The 18,700-nt window shown below is 45.3% G+C and overlaps 1 protein-coding gene across 2 annotated transcripts; it reads left to right on the forward strand.

Moving 5' to 3' along the window:
- Positions 1-2,915: 2,915 nt before the first annotated feature.
- Positions 2,916-17,715, forward strand: ZNF79 (zinc finger protein 79). Of its 2 annotated transcripts, XM_069474687.1 has the most exons (6): positions 2,916-3,375; positions 6,325-6,424; positions 6,515-6,545; positions 8,304-8,388; positions 8,926-9,021; positions 16,520-17,715. In XM_069474687.1, the coding sequence occupies exons 1-6, from the start codon at positions 3,360-3,362 to the stop codon at positions 17,689-17,691; spliced, it is 1,500 nt and encodes a 499-aa protein (XP_069330788.1). In that variant the 5' UTR covers positions 2,916-3,359; the 3' UTR covers positions 17,692-17,715. The 2 variants fall into 2 exon arrangements, with proteins under 2 accessions (XP_069330788.1, XP_069330789.1); XM_069474688.1 differs by lacking the exon at positions 6,515-6,545 and having other exon boundaries at positions 6,325-6,413.
- The last annotated feature ends 985 nt before the right edge of the window (positions 17,716-18,700 follow it).

The raw sequence follows: 18,700 nt of genomic DNA on the forward strand, positions 1-18,700 counted from the left end.
AGCTATGACTGGGCCACTGCACTCTAGCCGGAGCAACAGAGCGAGACCCAGTCTCAAAAAGTAAAAATAAAATAAGACAGGCACTTGGAGCCCTCATCAAGAGCCCAGGGAGAACCCGTGCCTGCCCTCAAGGAACATCACTCATTCACTTACTGTTTGAGTACCTACTGCATGCTCAGCACAGTCCGAGATACTAGTGATACAGCGGCAACAAAGAACCCAGCACCTGCTTTAATGGAGCTTATCTTCCAGAGAAGGGGAGATGGATGATAAGAATTAAACAAATGAGAAATGATTCAGAAGTGGAAAGTGCTGCAAGGAAATAGAGTCACTGTGGGGGTGGCGAGGGCTGTTATTATACGGGGTACTGCGTGAGGGCCCCTCCCAGGATTGACATGGGCTAAGTTAGACATCATGGACGAGAAGCAGCCAGCCTGTGAGTGCTGCTGGTTACAGCCCTGCAAGTGCAAAGGTCCCAGGGCAGGAAGGACGTTTGCGTGACCTCCTGAAGTCATTATCAGCCCGTGTGACTCAGGGCAAAAAGAAAAGGGGCAGGGCGCCCGGAATGTGCTTCTGGACGGAGTTAGCTGGATGTGGCCTTTCCTACAGTCCATTTATTTGCTCCACAAAACCATCTCCTCTGAGTCGGTAGTTCTCAACTTTAGCATATATCAGGATCAACTGGAAGGACTGTCACATCAGAGCCTGCTGAACTCTGTCCCCAGAATCCCAGTTTTATAGGTGTGGAGAGACCCCAGAATTTGCTTTTCTGAAAGCTCTAAGGGGATGCTGAGTATCCTGCTCTGGGGATCCCACTCTGAGAACCACTGTATTAAGGGGATAGGACACTGCTCATGCTGGCTGAGAGGCAAGACAGAATCTCTTTTTAAGCATGATGTGACTGTACTTCATGTCACACAAGGACAGAGTCAGGGCAGCCAGGGCCATGGCACTTCTGGCTGCTATTGGGATGGGAGAGCTGGCACTTGCTCCTGGGTGCTCTCTGATCTCCACATGTGGTGTCAGCAGGTGGAGGCAATGGCCTGAAGCTGGCCACAGCTTACCTGGGGGCCCATCTCCTCTCCCTGATCTGTCTTCTCAGGCCTCCTCAACACAGGAGGCCAGACAGAGGGGTAAGGTTGACTCATGCTGGCCTCCTGGCCCAGGGGCAGGAAACGCTTCCTCTTCCCTAAGGGCCCTCTCCACCCCATGCCAGTCTAATTGTTTCCTCTCAAGGTAACAAGGTTCCTCTGACAAGAAACTTCTCTCAAGCCACTTGAGCCCAATTCCTCTCCTCAGGAGATTGGATACCCAGGATTCTCAAGCTTGGGAGCACATCAGTTTCACTGGGGAACATCTCGTGATCACAGATTCAATCCTGAAACTACCAATGCAGTAAGTTTAGAACAGGGCCAGGTATTTTCCAGTCATCCCCAAAGCACTCTGGATCCAGCTTTCCTGAGAATTGGCAAGTCTGGGACATCCCTGCCACCCTCTCAACCAGCTGGGTCACAGATTCCTGGTATCCATTCACTTCAGTGTGGTTTTCTCATCCCTGTGGTGGTCAGAAGAATAATGCCACCTCCAAAAGGGGTCCAAATCCGGATCCCCAGCACCTATGAATAAATTAGTTTACTTGCAGAGGGGAATTAAGTTTGCAAATAGAATTTAGGTTGCTAATCAGCTGACCTTAGAGATTCTCTTCAATTATCTGGGTGGGGCCCTGGGGGTGTAACCATCAGGGTCCTTAAAAGTGGAAGAGGGTAGCAGGAGAGAGATGGCAGCAACGCAAGGACTCTGACTGAGGTTACTGACTTTGAAGATGGACCAAAGGGCTACAAGCCACGGAATGCAGGCAGCCTCTAGAAATTGGAAAAGGCAAGACGACAGACTCCCCTAGAGGCTCCAGAAGGAATGCAGCAATGTCGACACCTTAATTTTAGCCCAGTAAGATCCATTTTAGACTTCTGACTTCCAAAACTGTAAGCCTCAAATTGTAGACGCCCAAGGTAGAGAAGGGCTAGCTCAAAGAGACTTGTGGGTGTGGCTTGTCCCATGGAGTGAATCCCAGTAAGATTAATAGAAGGCCCACAAAGTTCAGAAAATTACATTGGCAAAAATGCCACCAGCTGTGATTGCAAGGGACAGAAACAGTACAAAATGAAAAGAGGCCTTAGGACCCCCACACTGATTTCTTTCCCAGGAACCCATTCCCCTCTCCTTAACGGCAAAATGCCTTTACAACGGAAAATTTGCTTGAGAAGTGAATGATTTCCAATAGGCTTCAAGAGAAATTTCATCAGAGCTCTGCTCTGGGAAAGCCCATTGAAACATCTCCGCCTGCGGCAGGGACGCCCTTTTAAGGGACATAATATTCTGTAATCTCCTTCCTCAACCAAACACTAGCAAGTGCGCTTCTGTCCCTGACATTACTGCAGCAGTTCCCCCCCTGCTGTCAAATTTTTATACTTTCAGGGTTCCAGGCCACCAACCCATAGCTGCCCTGTTTCAACTGAGAGGCTCTCATTTCCTTTACTCTTCCCAAACTTTGAGTTTAGGCCGTGAAGCTGGCTGGGGATGGCCCTGAGCCGAAGGCGGCGGAAGGACAGAGGTCCAGGGCACGCCCAACCACGGAGAGGAACTCGGGCACCCAGAATCAGCGTAGCCTGGGCCTGCGCTAGAGACCACCGTTCCCAGGGTCCTTCGCAGCCACGTTGCTTCCTGTCCCAGAGGCTCCCCTGTCATTGGATTCTGGGGGACCTGAAAGACATGTGCAACAAGAAAGCATGATGGGTAATAGAGTCTGGGAGCAAGAACAGGCAGAAGCCTCTCCGGGGGAAGTACAGTCCCAGACGGTGTGCGGATCACAAATCCGGCGGCTGGAAGGAAAAGGGCTTTGGCTAGGAACGACGCCCAGCAGAGGCTTCTGGGAAATGTAGTCCTCTGGGGCAGGCTGTGAGGGTTGCGCGCATGACAGGAAGTGGCGTAGTCAGGAGCGCTCCCGTGGCGCGAGAGCGCGTACCTGGTGTTCCGGCAGTGCCTGGAACTGAAATGTTTGAGCGGTACCCGGTCGCCGTTTGCAGGTGGTTTTCTCGGAAAGCCGGCAGCGGCTTTTCCACCCAGGTTCTGCTTAAAGCCGAGCAGAGGAGTGGCTGTGGGTAGGGGGCGGAGTGGAAGGCCCGGCCCGAGCTCCCAGGGCCCGGCACCGCAGGCTCAGACCCGGCTTCTGGGGGGAGAGGCCGAAACAGGGGAGTCCAGCCTGGGAGCTGTCCGAGCAGCCCAGCAAACCAGGCGGAAGCTGCTGTGGAGCGACCCTGACGCCCAGAGAACTGGGGGAGGTGACACGAGGTGGGACTCAAATGCTGGAGGAAGGAGGTGAGGAGGAGTGGTGGAGGGAGCAATTTGCGGGAGATCTGGCTGCTTGTTCCGGTTTCCCACTAATCCTGCTGTGTGACGCGGAACAGAAGCCCAGTTATCTTTCCCACAGGTATTTGGAGGCAGTCCTTTTTGGAGTAAAGAATTCTGGGGTCGAAAAAGTTTGAGGACCTGAGGCCTCCGTGATCTCTGAATATTCTACACCTTACCCCAATCTGCCTGATAGACCGATGACATTAGAGATTAGGGAAAAGTGGGTTCCTGGGGAGGAAAATGAGGCGTACCTAGGGACTCCTCTACCGCTTCTGTTCTCCTGGCCTTTCCTGAAGCAGCCAGGGATGCTCGGCAGCCCGGGAATGTTTCAGGTCAGGTTCAGCCCAGTGGGGTTGTGAAGTGGTGGAGGATGGAGAAATTTGCAATTAGAAGGCCCAGAGTCTTGTTAAAGCTGTGGGGTGCCGGCCAAGTCTCTTAACCTGTGTTTCTCCTTGAAAGAAAGGATAAAATAGTGTTAACTACTTTGTTTACCTCTAAGAATTGTAATTATCAATTAAAATAACATTTTAAGTATCTTGAATGCAGTACAGAACAAATGTGTGGGACGTCTTAACAAATCGAGGCTTGTGCCATCCCCCCCTTATATCAAGAGGTCTCTGTATTTGGTCTGTCACTCTTCAAGTGCAAATTCACATCCAGCATTTGGTGTCGTCCCCTAGATCAAGGGGTCTTTGTATTTGGTCTTGCACTTGAAGAATGAAGAGCATAATTTTACATCCAGCATTTCATGCTGTCTTCCCCTGAGACCTGGGAAAGCCGGTCAGACGGTCATCCTCCTCCCTATACTACGGGAGGAAAATAAGGTACAGTCGGGTTAGGTACAAATCAGTAAAAGAACGTCTGTACTAAGGCCCGTATCCAAATAGCTTTACTTCTTTTATTCAGATGTAATTCACATACCATAATTTTCACCCTTTTAAAGTGTACAGTTCAGTGGTTTTTAGTGTATTCCCAAAGTTGTGTAACCATCACCACTCTTTAGTTCCAGAACATTTTTATCATCCAGAAAAGAAACCTCATACCCACTTCTCCACAGGTCTCTGGCATCCACTGTTCTACTTTTTCTCTCTGTAGGGTTTGCCTAAGACTCATATAAATGGACTCCTATGTGACGTTTTTTGTTTTTCTTTCACTTAGCACAGTGTTTTCAAGGTTCATCCATGTTATACCATGGATCAGTACTTCATTCCTCTTTATGACTGAATAATATTCCATTGTATGGATATATCACTATTTTTTTTAATCCATTCCTCAGTGAAATTTGTGTGGACATGTTTTTTATTTCTCATGAGTATGTAACTAGGAGTGGAATTACTGTGTCATATAATTGTTTTTAAAGAACTGCTGAAGTATTTTCCATAGCAACTGCACCATTTGATATTATCGCCAGCATTGTATGAGGGTCCCAGTTTTTCACACCCTTATCAACACTGTTATTTTCCTGTTGTTTATTAATAATTATGACTGTCTTGGGTGTGAAGTGTTATCTCACTGTGATTATGATTTGTTTTTTCCAAATGACTGATGATGTTGAGTTTCATGTGCTTAATGGCTATTTATATATCTTGCTTGGAGAAATGTCTATTCACATCTTTTGCCCATTTGAAATTTAGTTGTCTTTGATGTTGAGTTGTAAGGAAGATACATGATTTGCAAATATTTGCCCTCAATCTGTGGTTTTCTTTTCACTTTCTTGGTAGTGTTCTTTGACGCACAAAGTTTTTAATTTTGATGAAATTCAATGTATCTGTCTTTTCTTTGTTGCTTGTTCTTTTGGTGTCTGTGTATCTAAGAAATTATTGTCTAATCCAAGGTCACCAAGATTTATTCCTGTATTCTTCTAAGAGTTTTAGGTATTTAGTTCCAGAACATCTCTATTTAATATTGAATAGAATTGGAGCAGACATCCTTGTCTTGTTCCTGATCTTAAAGGAAAAAAGCTTTCAGTCTTTGGCCATTAAGTATGAGATTAATGGTGCATTTTTATACCTCTTCTAGTTTGTTGAGTGTTCTTTTTATCATGAAAGGGTGTTAGATGTTTTTTTCTGTGTCTATTGAGATGATCATATAGGGGGTTGTTATTCTATTTATATGGTCTATTGATTGAGTTTTGTGTGTCAAATCGGCCTTGCATTCCTGCGATGAATCCTTGTTGCTCAGGCTGGAGTGCTGTGGCATGATCATAGCTCACTACAGCCTCAAATTCTGGAGCTCAAGTGATCCTCCCACCTCAGCCTCCCAAGTAGCTAGAACTACAGGCGCACACCACCATGCCCAGATAGTGGTTTTGTTTTTGGTTTTGTGTGTGTATGTGTGTGTATGTAGAGATGGGTTCTCGCTATGTTGCCCAGGCTGGTCTCAAACTTCTGGGCTCAAGTGATCCTCCCACCTTGGCCTCCCACAGTGCTGGGATTACAGGTATGAGCCACTGCTCCCGGCCATTACCTCCTCTTTTGATTTAAGCAAATGTCTTAAATTTGCAGAGCTACTTTCTCCAAAGAACTAAGTAGTAGGTAATATTTATAAACTGTATTCTTACATGCTAGGCATTGTGCCGGCTGCTTTGTCTATATATTCCTTTAATCTTCACAGCAACCTTACAAGAGATTATCCTACAGATGAGAAAAATGAGACTTAGGTTACATGATTTGCACACTGCTGGTGAGTAGTGGATCTTGGAAACTTGAAAGTCTGTTACACCGTAATGCCTCCTTACATCAAAGTGAATTGATGGAATTTCTGAGGTAGGAGGGAATGGGAAATTTTACATTGCACTGCAGGGCTACAAATTCAGCCCAAGCACTGTGTCCTTTGAAATAGCTCTTCATAGTAAGAATTGGTGACTCCATAAACTGCTAACTTTTATGCCTCGTTGGTTTCTTTCTCTTCTTCCAGTACCACCTTCTTCAGATACTGCCCTTCCCCAAGAGGAAAGCACAGGAGAGGAAGGAATGGCTGCTGGTCTTCTCACAGCTGGGCCTCAGGTAAGCTGGAAGTTGACTGTCAGAGCTCTCAGAGGCAATCTTTTTTTCCTGATATTCATAGTAGGGTAGGCTTGCACTTTGTTTTGTTTTGTTTTTTACAGGTTTTCTGCAGTGAACATGAATTATTCACAAGTAATTCACGTTCACTACAGAAAACCTGGAAAATTTAGAAAACACAAAGAGAAATTTTAAAATCACCTTTAATCTCACAAAGAGATAGCACTGAGCGTTTTGATTTGTGTCCTTTCATTTTCTTCCTTTCCTATATTTTCCTAAAGTAGGTTTGTTCTGCTTTATAACTTTTTTATTTCCACTTAGCAGAGTTTGATGAACATTTCCCCATTTTATTAAGAGTATTCTACCAAATCATTTCTAACACATTCTATCAAATAGTCCTTCAGTGAGAGTAGGAACTGTCTTCTCCCCTTTTTTTCTTGGCTGGACTCAGTAATGGCTTATTTATTTTCACTTTTTAGAAGTTTGCTCATAGATTTCCTTATCTCCTTATTAATTTTTACTTCTGCTTTCCTCAGATTTATTTTAAAATTATTTTTTTAACTTCTTGAGCTGAATTCTTAACTTCTTCATTCCTTGTTTACATTGAAAGTTTTTGGCTGTGGATTTTATTTCTTTACATATTCCAAAATTATTGTTTTGATTTCTTTGCCCATTGGCTGATCAATGCTTTATAAAGACAGAATCTGTGGTTCTTGTCAACACAAAATACCAGTATAGTCTGATGGCAGAGCGTGGGGTTTGATAGCTCTGTCAGCTCAACCTTATTAAATTGCTCAGTTCCTCCATATCTTTATTTTTTTGTTGTTTATTTGTTCATTTTGGGCTACCTCATGACTGAGTTATTTTAACATCTCTCAAAACTAAAATATTTTCAATTTCTCCTTGTATTCCCTCAGTTCTTCCTTTATGTATGTGTTTCTTTGTTATTTGGTTCATGACATTTATATCTTCATAATTATTTTACTTTCTTGATTATTTTAAAGTTACCCAAATATTTTAAATATTTCTTAGTTTTAAAAAATGACCCTCTCTGTTCCATTTAGTGCATTTGTCTGTGAAGGATGGATTGGAAGTGCAGATAAAATTAGAAGTTAGGAGACTGGTGATAATCTGGAAAATGATGCTGGCTTATAACAAGGCAGTGGCAGAGGAATGGAAAGAAATGGGTATATTCTCGTGACATTAGGAGGAAGAATCAGTAGGAATTGATTTGGGGGAGCTGCAGGAAAGGAGAGGATAACACCCAGGTTTCTAGCTTGGCCAACTAGCTGAGCAGAGGAACCATTCCCTGAGCTGGGAATAGACAAGGAACAGCAGGTGAAGGTGGATTTTCCTGTTGGTTGTGTCTGAGGTTCCTGTGTGACCTGGCCGGGAGATATTTACTGCCTTTTGTTAACACTGTGCCTCACACCTGTAATCCTAGCACTTTGGGAGGCCAAGGCGGGAGGACTACTTGAGTTCAGGAATTTGAGACCAGCCTGAGCAAGAGCAAGACCCTGTCTCTACAAAAAACAGAAAAGTTAGTTAGGCATGGTGGCACACATCTATAGTCCCAGCTACTTGGGAGGCTGAGGCAGGAAGATCCCTTGAGTCCAGGAGCTTGAGGCTACAGTGAGCTATGGTAACACCACTGCACTCTAGTCCAGGGTACAGAGTGAGACTCTGTCTCAAAAAAACAAAAGAAAACAAACCTGTGGTGTTATCCTCTGGTTAGTTTCTGCCCATTCCACCTGGCTCCCCCACCCTCAACTAGCAGAGGGTACACTGCATAGAGTAGGTGCCTGTTTCTTAGATGAACCACTTAAGCTGCTACCTGCATGCCTTATAGCTCCCGTCCTGACTTCCTAACTCCAGATCTATGTTTTTGCCCAGGAGGGGTGGAGGCACCTGGTCCCCACTCCAAGGGACAGATTCAAGGAGGGGATACCAAAAAAGTCCAGGAACCTGGTCCTACTGGGTAAGAAAAATGTTTCTTTAAGAATGGGCTTAATTTTGAAAATCCTCTGCATTTTCTTTCCAGAATGTAGAGATCTCTTAATTGCGCGTATGCACAAGTGAGACGGTGTTTATTCCTCCTCTTCCCTAGCGGAAGGAAGGTCTCTGCATGCACGCTTGGCAAACAGGCACTTTCACTTTGCTTCCCCCAAGCCTGCACCTCCCCGTTCTCTCATTTCACAGGAGGGGCGGGGTAGCCCTGAGGTCAGTTCCTCCGTATTCAGTAAGTTCCATTCCAGGCTTAGCTTAGCTCCCAGGCATGACTCCTCTTTGAGGCTGTTTGTTTAGCTCCTTCCAGAAATGTTTTACTAAGATCTTGGCACCATGTCTCTCTTATTTGCTCCTGTATCCCCTTGTGCACACACCAAGTAAGTGCTCAAAAAATATTTGATGGATGAATGAAATGAATACCCTGACTGGCCTATTTCCTCTCCCCTGAGTTCTAGGTGGCTGTTTATACTTAGTACAATCTCTAGAGCCTATTTTTCCCCTTGAATAGGACTTCCAGTTTCCCAGTCTGGCGTGAACTCCCAGTTGGAACAAAGGGAAGGCCCATGGATGTTGGAGGGAGAAGACCTACGAAGTTCCTGTCCAGGTAAGGGAGCAGGCGATACACCGGTGAGTCTTGGGAGCAAAAGCCCCTTTGAAACCCACATTAGTGCATTTGATTAGTGTAACAGCCCTCTGAGGTAGATGATATTATCTCCATTTTACAGATGAGGAAATTAAGCTGAGAGGGGTTAATTCACTGGTACAAAGCGTCACAGCCGTCCTCCTGGGGGAAGCGAAGTGAAAGTGCCTGTTTGCCAAGTGTTCATGGAGAGACCTTCCGCTAGGGAAGAGGAGGAATAAACACCATCCCTATGGTGCATCTCAGAAAGTGGCGAGGGCCGGGCGTGGTGGCTCACGCCTGTAATCCTAGCACTCTGGGAGGCCGAGGTGGGCGGATCGTTCGAGCTCAGGAGTTCGAGACCAGCCTGAGCAAGAGCGAGACCCCATCTCTACTAAAAATAGAAAGAAATTATATAGACAGCTAAATATATATATAGAAAAAATTAGCCGGGCATGGTGGCGCATGTCTGTAGTCCCAGCTACACGGGAGGCTGAGGCAGTAGGATTGCTTGAGCCCAGGAGTTTGAGGTTGCTGTGAGCTAGGCTGACGCCACGGCACTCACTCTAGCCTGGGCAACAGAGTAAGACTCTGTCTCAAAAAAAAAAAAAAAAAAAAGAAAGTGGCGAGGCTGGGATCTGAAGCAAGCTCTGTCTGACTCTAAAGCTCACTATTCCTTCCCTCATCCTCACAAAGTCTTCCAGGGCTGGGAGGTGTTTGTGGGGAACATGTGGTATTACTGGCCTCTAGAAGAGTATCCTTCCTCCTTTGTGGGGAACAAGAGTCATCTTTGGTGGCCTGGAACATTCTCTGCTTAGGATTCACCTCGCTGAGGACCTTCGATGCCCACCTTTAACCCATATCCACCAGCTCTGACGGCTCCTGCTGCGGCCCTGCCTGCCCCTTAATTGGATTCTTCTCCCCCTTTTCCGCTGCGTGGCTGTGCCAGAATTTTCTAAAGCACTGATACAAAGAAACTCAGGAAAAAGAGAAGGAAAGAAAACCATAGTTTCTGCTGTTTCTCTCTTGCTACTCATCTGAAGCTGCTATCTCCCCCACCGTCCCCCACCTCTGGCAGGGCCTCAGTAGCTTTCCCCTGGGAATCCAGTCACTTCTGATATTTGAGACTTAAAGCATCAAAGGCAAAAATGACTTAAACCACTTTAAGGTAATAACATTTTACATTTTTCTAAAAATTTAGCCTGCTTATTTGTTGCTTTATTTCTTTAGTTATAAATTATTGTTGCTGATAAGGCAATGGGCACAAAGCCTCTGGCACATTTTCTGCGTGGTTCCTTAGAACTGTCTCCTTCCCATCTAACTATCCTCTGTCTAAACAGCCTGCCCCATACTATCCCAGCCCTCCCTGGGGCACCCGGCACCTCTCCTACTTGCTGAAACTGCCTCCAGGGAGCCTCACTGGTCTTGCTGTTTTCTTCCTCCCAAGAGCCACCCTTCTTTCCAGCACACCCCCCGTTTGTTATTTAGGGCATTTTAACCTGAATCCATAGACCCTGTGTGGACTTCAGAAATTGCATGCAGTGTTTTGTGGCTAAGGGAACAACTGCATTTTTCTCGGAAAGGTGTTCATCATAGTCTCAGAGGCGTTCAGGATCCTAAAAAGGTTACTATGTTAGTTTCCTAGGGCTGCCATAACCACCACAAACTGGGTGGATTAGAACAACAGAATTGGCCGGGCGCGGTGGCTCACGCCTGTAATCCTAGCACTCTGGGAGGCCGAGGCGGGTGGATTGCTCAAGGTCAGGAGTTCGAGACCAGCCTGAGCGAGACCCTGTCTCTACTAAAAATAGAAAGACATTATATGGACACCTAAAAATCTATATATAGAAAAAATTAGCCGGGCATAGTGGCGCATGCCTGTAGTCCCAGCTACTCGGGAGGCTGAGGCAGTAGGATCGCTTAAGCCCAGGAGTTTGAGGTTGCTGTGAGCTAGGCTGACGCCACGGCACTCACTCTAGCCTGGGCAACAAAGTGAGACTCTGTCTCAACAAAAAAAAAAAAAAAACAACAGAATTGATCCTCTCACGGTTCTGGAGGCTAGCAGTCTGAAATCGAGGGGTCAGCAGGCTGTTCTCCCTTTGAGGACTCTAGGAGAGGATCCTTCCTCACCTCTTTCCAGCTTCTGGTGGATGCCAGGAGTGTCCTCAGCGTGCCTTGCCATTTAGCTGCATCACTCCAATCTCTACTCCTGTCAGCACATCGTGTTCTCTCTCTATCCAAATTTCTGTTTTTTAAAAAGGTACTTTCTAATCTAGTAGGCCCTCAACTTGATTATATCTACAAAGACGTCATCTCCAAGTGAGGATACATTCTGAAGTTCCAGGGAGCATGATGGGGGAGCAATATTCAGCCCAAGTCTAGTTGCCCCAAGAGGTTCAAATCACCACATTATTAGAAATGGAAGCTGGGAAGGGGCCTTCCCAAGCGTGTGCTCGGAGGCAGCAGTGTAAGGCAGTAGAAGCAACTCTGGGTACATCTGACTGGAAAAACTAGAACTGTTTTCCCCACACACATCAAATAAGCAATTTTATAGCAGATACCAGTGGCCCTCCAATTTAATTTCAGTACTGTCTACCTGGGATGGCATCAGATCCCACAGGTTGAGGGCTCAGTCCTACAAGGCAGCACAGTCACAAGTCTGGGCCTCTGGAACTTTTGACTGACTGGCTTCAAGTTGGGGTTCCCACCAACCCCCTCTTTGGATTCCATTAATTTCCTAGAATGGCTCACATAACTTAGGGAAACACGTTTCCTGGCTTATTATAATATAAAGGATATTATAAAGGATACAGATGAAGAGATACGTAGGGCGAGGTATGGGGGAAGGTGCACAGAGCTTCCATGTCCTCTCTGGGCATGCCACTTTCTAAGAACCTAGCGTGTTCAGCTGTCCGAACGCTCCCTGAACCCTGTCCTCTTAGGCCTTTTCTGGAGACTTCACTGGATAGGCATGAATGAAACATGGACAACCATGTTGAAATGCGATTAGACAAAAAGGGCATGATCTACTACTAACAGACTGAGTAGGAAAGCCCAGCAAGGCCTGTCTTGGCCTCTCTGAGCAGCATTCCTTTCCCCAGGGTATGGGCCGGCCTCTCTCTGGAATGAGGATCTTATGACCCACAGTCAGATTAGAGCTCTGCTTAGGGCAGTAGAAGGTCAGAGAAAGTCTGCTTCCTGAGGCCTGCCTGAGTCCTAAACTGCCCCAACATTGTAACAAAAGACTGTGACAAGGGCTGTGGGAGTTATGAGCCAAGAACAGTGGATGAAAACATGCATACATCTCACAACACCGCAGTTCATGAAAGCCACGTACTCAGTCCTGGCTTGCTGTGTATTAACTACATGGATTCGGGGCAAATCACTAAATTATATAGTCATGTTTCCATATATGAAAAATGATGACATCTTTCTTCCATATCTTACAAATTAGTATACATTTAAAAAGTTGTTGGTCGGGTGCAGTGGTTCATGCCTGTAATCCTAGCACTTTGGGAGGCTAAGGCAGGAGGATTGCTTGAGGACAGGAGTTCGAGATCAGCGTGGGCAATAGTGAGACCCCTGTTTCTACAAAAAAATAAAAAAAATTTAGCTAGGTGTGGTGTTGTGTGCCTGTAGTCCCAGCTACTCGGGAGGCTAAGGCAAGAAGATCGCCTGAGCCCAGGAGTTGGAGGCTGCAGTGAGCTATATCACTGTACTCTAGCCCAGGCAACAGTGACCGTATCTCAAAACAAAAGTTATCAACTGTAGTTATATGAACTATCTGATAGTGAACAGAACTAATTGGGGACCAGTTTCCACTCTGCTATTGAAGTAACTAAACACTGCCTCTACAGAGTAGTACCTCTGCTGTGACCCTGTGTGTTCTCTGAGTCACTGTGCCTCCATGGGCTGGGCTCAAGCTCTCTGTTATTGCAGACCATCCCTCCCAAGTGACAGACTCAGACCTTTAAAGAGCCTTTCACTCTGCTACTCACTTTGGGGACTTCTGTGATAGATACTGACGTTTCCCCAGACCTTGCTGGTCAGTTTTGCTCATTCTCATCCATTGAATTTATCAGCCAGCACAAGTGTGCATTAAGTATTTGGTACATGCCTGGCATCATTTTAGTTACAAGGAGTAGATAAACAGACAACAGACATAGTTCCTGCTTACATCTTAGTGAAGAACATAAAATGAGCAAACATAACAATGAATACTTTTTTTTTTTTGAGACAGTGTCTCACTCTGTCACTCAGGCTGGAGTGCAGTGGTGCCAACATAGCACACTGCACTCTCAACCACCCAGGCTCAAGCAATCCTCCCACCTCAGCCTCCTGAGTAGCTGGGACTAACTACAAGCACATGCCACTGTGCCCCCATGCCCTGCTAATTTTTAAATTTTTTGTGGAGACAGGGTCTTGTTATGTAGCCCCGCCTGGTCTCAAACTCCTGGCCTTAAGCGATCCTCCCAGCTCAGCCTCCCAAAGTATTGGGATTACAGGTGTGAGTCACTGTGCCCTGCCCGGATATACTTTTTATGCTGATGAATGCTGTGAAGAAAATAAAACAGGGCAAGGGACTAGTGACTAGGGTAGGGGACTGAGTGAGGCATAGAGAGGGGGAAGGGAGCTGCTGGAGATCTGAGGAAGAGGAAAGACCTCAAGCCCTGTGGGAATAAGCTTGGCTTGTTTTAGGATCAGAAGATCTATGTAGCCAGAGCTTAGTAAACAGCAGGGAGTGGTATACAGGGGACAGATCATGTGGGGCAACTGTAGCCATGCTAAGGCATTTGGATTTTATTCACCTAAGAAAATAAGCCATTGAAGGGTTTTGAAGCAGGAAAGGGACGAGATTTATGTTGAAAAAGAAGTCAGCAGATGTGTGGAGAATAGGCCTTAGGGGTCAGGAGTAGAAGCAGAGAGATCAGTTAGGAGGAGGCTGTCGTAGACAGTCCATTGAGAGGTGATGGCAGCCTGCTAAGAGGAATCAGGACGTACTTTGGTGTTAAAGCCAACGGGACTTGCTGGGGCACTGGATGTGGGATGTAAGGGAAAGAAGCATTAAGGATGATCGTAGTGTTTGGGCCTGAACAGTTGGGTGGATGGGAAAACTGACAAAGATCCTGGCTTGAAAGGGAACATCAGTAGCTCTATTTTGGGTGTGCTGGGTCTGAGATGTCGTCAGTCTTACACAGGAGCCAGCACTTGGGAGAGGTTAGCCAAGGGACAGCCATTTGTGAATATCACGTGGTTTTCTGAATTGCCCCTATGTCCTATAGCTTCCTTCTTGTCACTTTTCCTCTCCTTTCCATGTTTTACTCAGATGATCTAAGAGCAGTCAAACCCATATATGAGTGAATACCAAGTTACATAGAGACACTCCAAAACCTGATATGGGGACCTATGGTCTCAGCAGATTCGGTATTGGTATGCACATGAAATTTAGAGGAAGTGTGCTTTGTGCTTTAGGATGGTTTACAAGGAAAAGGTCCAAAATGTATTCACATCAAGCACACCGATATTTACTATGCCTTAAGCACTGTTCTGGGTCCCTTATGTGTCTTGACTCATGTAATTCTCCACGGTAATTCTGTGAGGGAGCCACTTCACAGATGACAAATCCAAGGCATAGAAAGATTTCATAATCTGCCCAAAGTCACAAAGCTAGTAAGAGATGGAGCCAAGATTTGGAACCTAGGCAGTCTGGGTCAAGATTCTGCATAGACATTCAAAGAAAGGGTACCTAGAACTATCCTTGCTTCTTTCTCCTCTGAAATAAAGGAAAATTGACCCTTACGGAAAGAAGCTTCATAGACCTCCCTAAAACCCAGTTCCTTCCAACAGGCCTCTTTGTAGGAGACGGGGAGGTGTGGAGCCCTGTGCATTTTAATGCATTACAAATATATACAGTCACGTGTTGCTTAACAACAGGGCTATGTTTTGAGAAATGCATTAGGTGATTTTATCGTTATGTGAACGTCATAGAGTGTACTTAACACAAACCTAGATGGGATAGCCTACTACACACCTAGGTACAAATCTGTACAGCATGTTACTGTACTGAATACTGTAGGCAGTTGTAAGATGATGGTAAGTATCTGTATATCTAAACATAGAAAAAAGTATAGTAAAAATACAGTAAAAAAGATTTAAAAAATGATACACTGTATATAGGGCACTTACCATGAATGGAGCTTGCAGGACTAGAAGTTGCTCTGGGTGGGTGGGTGAGTGAGTGAGTGAGTGGTGAGTGAATGACTAGGACATTATGTATAATACTGTAGATTTTATAAACACTGTATACTTAAGATACACTATATTAATAAAAACCCTTTTTTCTTCAGTAATAAATTAACCTTAGCTTACTGTAACTATAAACTTTTAAATATTTTTAACTTTTTCTTTTGTAATAACACTTAGCTTAAAACACACATTGTACAGCTGTACAAAAATATTTTCCTTCTTTATATCCTTATTCTATAAATTTTTTCTATTTAAATTTTTTTTTTTTTTTTTACTTCTAAAACTTTTGTTAAAAACTAAGACACAGGCTGGGTGTGATGGCTCACACCTGTAATCCTAGCTCTTTGGGATTTTACAAGTAGAATTCCAGTGCCAACATTTAAAGATACTTGACATGTGTGACCAGACTTCTCTCCAGATAAGTGGTCCCAGTTGCTACAGCCACCACAGTATATGAGATCTCATTATGCTGCACCCTTTCCAATGCTCTAGAATTAACCATTAATTTGGCTGATGTGATAGGTGGAAAAATTCATCTTACTTGGCACTGATCATCAGTTTTTTAAAGTCAACTATTTAGGCCAGGCACAGTGGCTTTTATGCCTGGAATCCCAGCACTTTAGAAGGCTAAGGCACAAGGATTGCTTGAGTCCAAGACTCCGAAACCAGCCTGGGCAACCTAGTGAGTGAGACCCTGTGTCTATAAAAAGTAGAGAAGTTGGCAGGGCATAGTGCTGTGTACCTGTAGTCCCAGCTACTCTGGAGGCTGAGGCAGGAGAATTGCTTGAGCCCAGGAATTGGAGGTTGCAGTAAGCCGTGACTGCGCCACTGTACTCCAGCGTGGGTGACAGAGGAAGACGCTGTGTCAAAGTGAATTTAAACCCAGTAAGCCAATTGCTCAAAACCACACTGAGAATTGTGAGGATAAGATAGCACAGAGGCAACCTAATACTTGGCAAGAGGAGAGAGGAGTACTGTATCTGAAACAGGCGGATTAGTGTACATTTCATCCCCTCAGCAGTTGTGTAAGGGGCAAAAGTGTGCTATGGCAGCTAATGCCTGAATGTCTCTGAAAAACCATCTTGGTTGCTATTTTATGGTTTCAGAAATGTTCTGGGTGAAAGGAGGTGAGTCAGTCATCAAACCTGTATAAGAGCTTGGCCAAAAACACCTTTAGCCTTTTGTATTTCTTCCACCAAGGGAACACAAGATAATTGCTTTTCTAACTTTTTTTCAGACTGGAAGATTATACCTGAATCACCACCAGAGCAAGCCAGTTCTGAAGAATCATCCCAAGACACAAATGTAGAGATGGCCCCCGGGGAGTCAGACCACAGGATCAATGAACTTGGGAAGAGCTTCAATCTGAGACCAGTCCTCTCTCCACAACAGGGAGTTCCGACAGAAGTGAGACCTCCCAGATGTGAAACACATACCAAGAGCTTCAAAAAAAATTCCAAAATAATAGACCCTCACAGAGTGAAACCGTACACATGTAATGAATGTGGCAAAGCCTTCAGTTACTGTTCTTCCCTTTCTCAGCACCAGAAGAGCCACACTGGAGAGAAGCCCTATGAGTGCAATGAATGTGGGAAGGCCTTCAGCCAGAGCTCCTCTCTCATTCAGCACCAGAGAATTCACACAGGAGAGAAACCTTATAAATGCAGTGAATGTGGGAGAGCCTTCAGCCAAAACGCGAACCTCACAAAACACCAGCGAACTCATACCGGAGAAAAGCCCTACAAATGTAGTGAGTGTGATAAAGCCTTCAGTGACTGTTCAGCCCTCGTTCAGCATCAAAGAATTCATACCGGGGAGAAGCCCTATGAATGCAGTGACTGTGGGAAGGCCTTCCGTCATAGCGCAAATCTTACGAACCACCAGAGGACTCACACTGGGGAGAAGCCCTACAAATGTAGTGAGTGTGGGAAGGCCTTCAGTTACTGTGCAGCGTTCATTCAGCACCAGAGAATTCACACAGGGGAGAAACCCTACAAATGTAATGCATGTGGGAAGGCCTTCAGCCAGAGTGCAAACCTCACAAACCATCAGAGGACGCACACTGGAGAGAAACCCTACAAGTGCAGTGAGTGTGGGAAGGCCTTCAGCCAAAGCACAAATCTTATAATCCACCAAAAGACCCACACTGGGGAGAAGCCATATAAATGTAATGAATGTGGGAAATTCTTCAGTGAGAGCTCAGCCCTTATTCGACATCATATAATTCACACTGGAGAAAAACCTTACGAGTGTAGTGAATGTGGAAAAGCGTTTAACCAGAGTTCATCCCTTAGTCAACATCAGAGAATTCACACTGGCATGAAACCCTATGAATGCAGCGAGTGTGGGAAGGCCTTCAGGTGTAGCTCAGCTTTCATTAGACATCAGAGACTCCATGCTGGAGAGTAACTGAGAACACAGTGGAAGTGGGGAGAGCCCCCCCCCCCCACCCCCCACATGCCAACTCATGACAGACGTGTGATCTCAGGTAAATGCTGAAGGCTTGGAAGCATCTGGGGACACCTAGCTTTTAGGCTGTAGCCCAATACCACATGCAAAAGCACCTTTAATAAACAGTCACTATTTTACATGTTGCATGTGGAACCTTGAGAGCCCTAACATTTTCATTCAGTAAGCACTTCAGGAATCCAAGAATCCAGCTCAAATTTCATCCAACTTTTGAGATTTGCCTTTATTCAGAAAAGTGGGCCAAAGCACTTTATGTAGCAGAAACACCACAAACCTGGTTTTGTTCGAAAATGTAATGAAATCAATGAGTAGAGAACTCAAGTTTCTAATCAAGGTTAGGTCTGCAGCAATACTAGCAATTTCTCCTTGAAGAGATTAGATGATTTGAGAAATGGTATGGTATCCAATTTGAGAGGGCTTGAATACAGGTGAGTAAAGGGATTCTAGGGCCAACTACTAAATATTAGAATCTCCCTGGGCAGGGGACCCTCAGAAAAGTGCTGCTAGGCCCAGTCTCCACATGTCAACTGCATAGAGCTTGTTATTGCTAGGAAGAGAAAGCAGACCCCAAGAAGCATGTGCTTTTCCATGAAGAACAGGGAGGAGCAAGAAGAATGGGGAGAGGAGACAGCCATGCTTGGCTCCTAAGCAGGTAGGCCCACAACTACACCAGGCTCCTCTTCCTGATGAAAGTTTCCTTTCCCTTTAGGAGACCCAGATTCTTACTACTGGCCTCCTCCCTTTTCCCTTGCACTTGGGCCTGGGTCCTACCTTGCAACTCACAGGTTTTTCCTTAGTGACTTGGCACAGTACTTTCTAGGGCACCAGAATGATTATGTCCCCACTCACTGCAGGTGGTCCTTCCCACTCAAGCCTGTTCTCCATCTGCCTTAAAAACCCTACTTAAAATGAATGACTTGAAGTGAGTGATGTGGGGGAAATCAAGTTC

This window comes from Eulemur rufifrons, chromosome 7 (genome assembly GCF_041146395.1).
Source record: "Eulemur rufifrons isolate Redbay chromosome 7, OSU_ERuf_1, whole genome shotgun sequence".
Classification (NCBI taxonomy): Eukaryota; Metazoa; Chordata; class Mammalia; order Primates; family Lemuridae; genus Eulemur; species Eulemur rufifrons.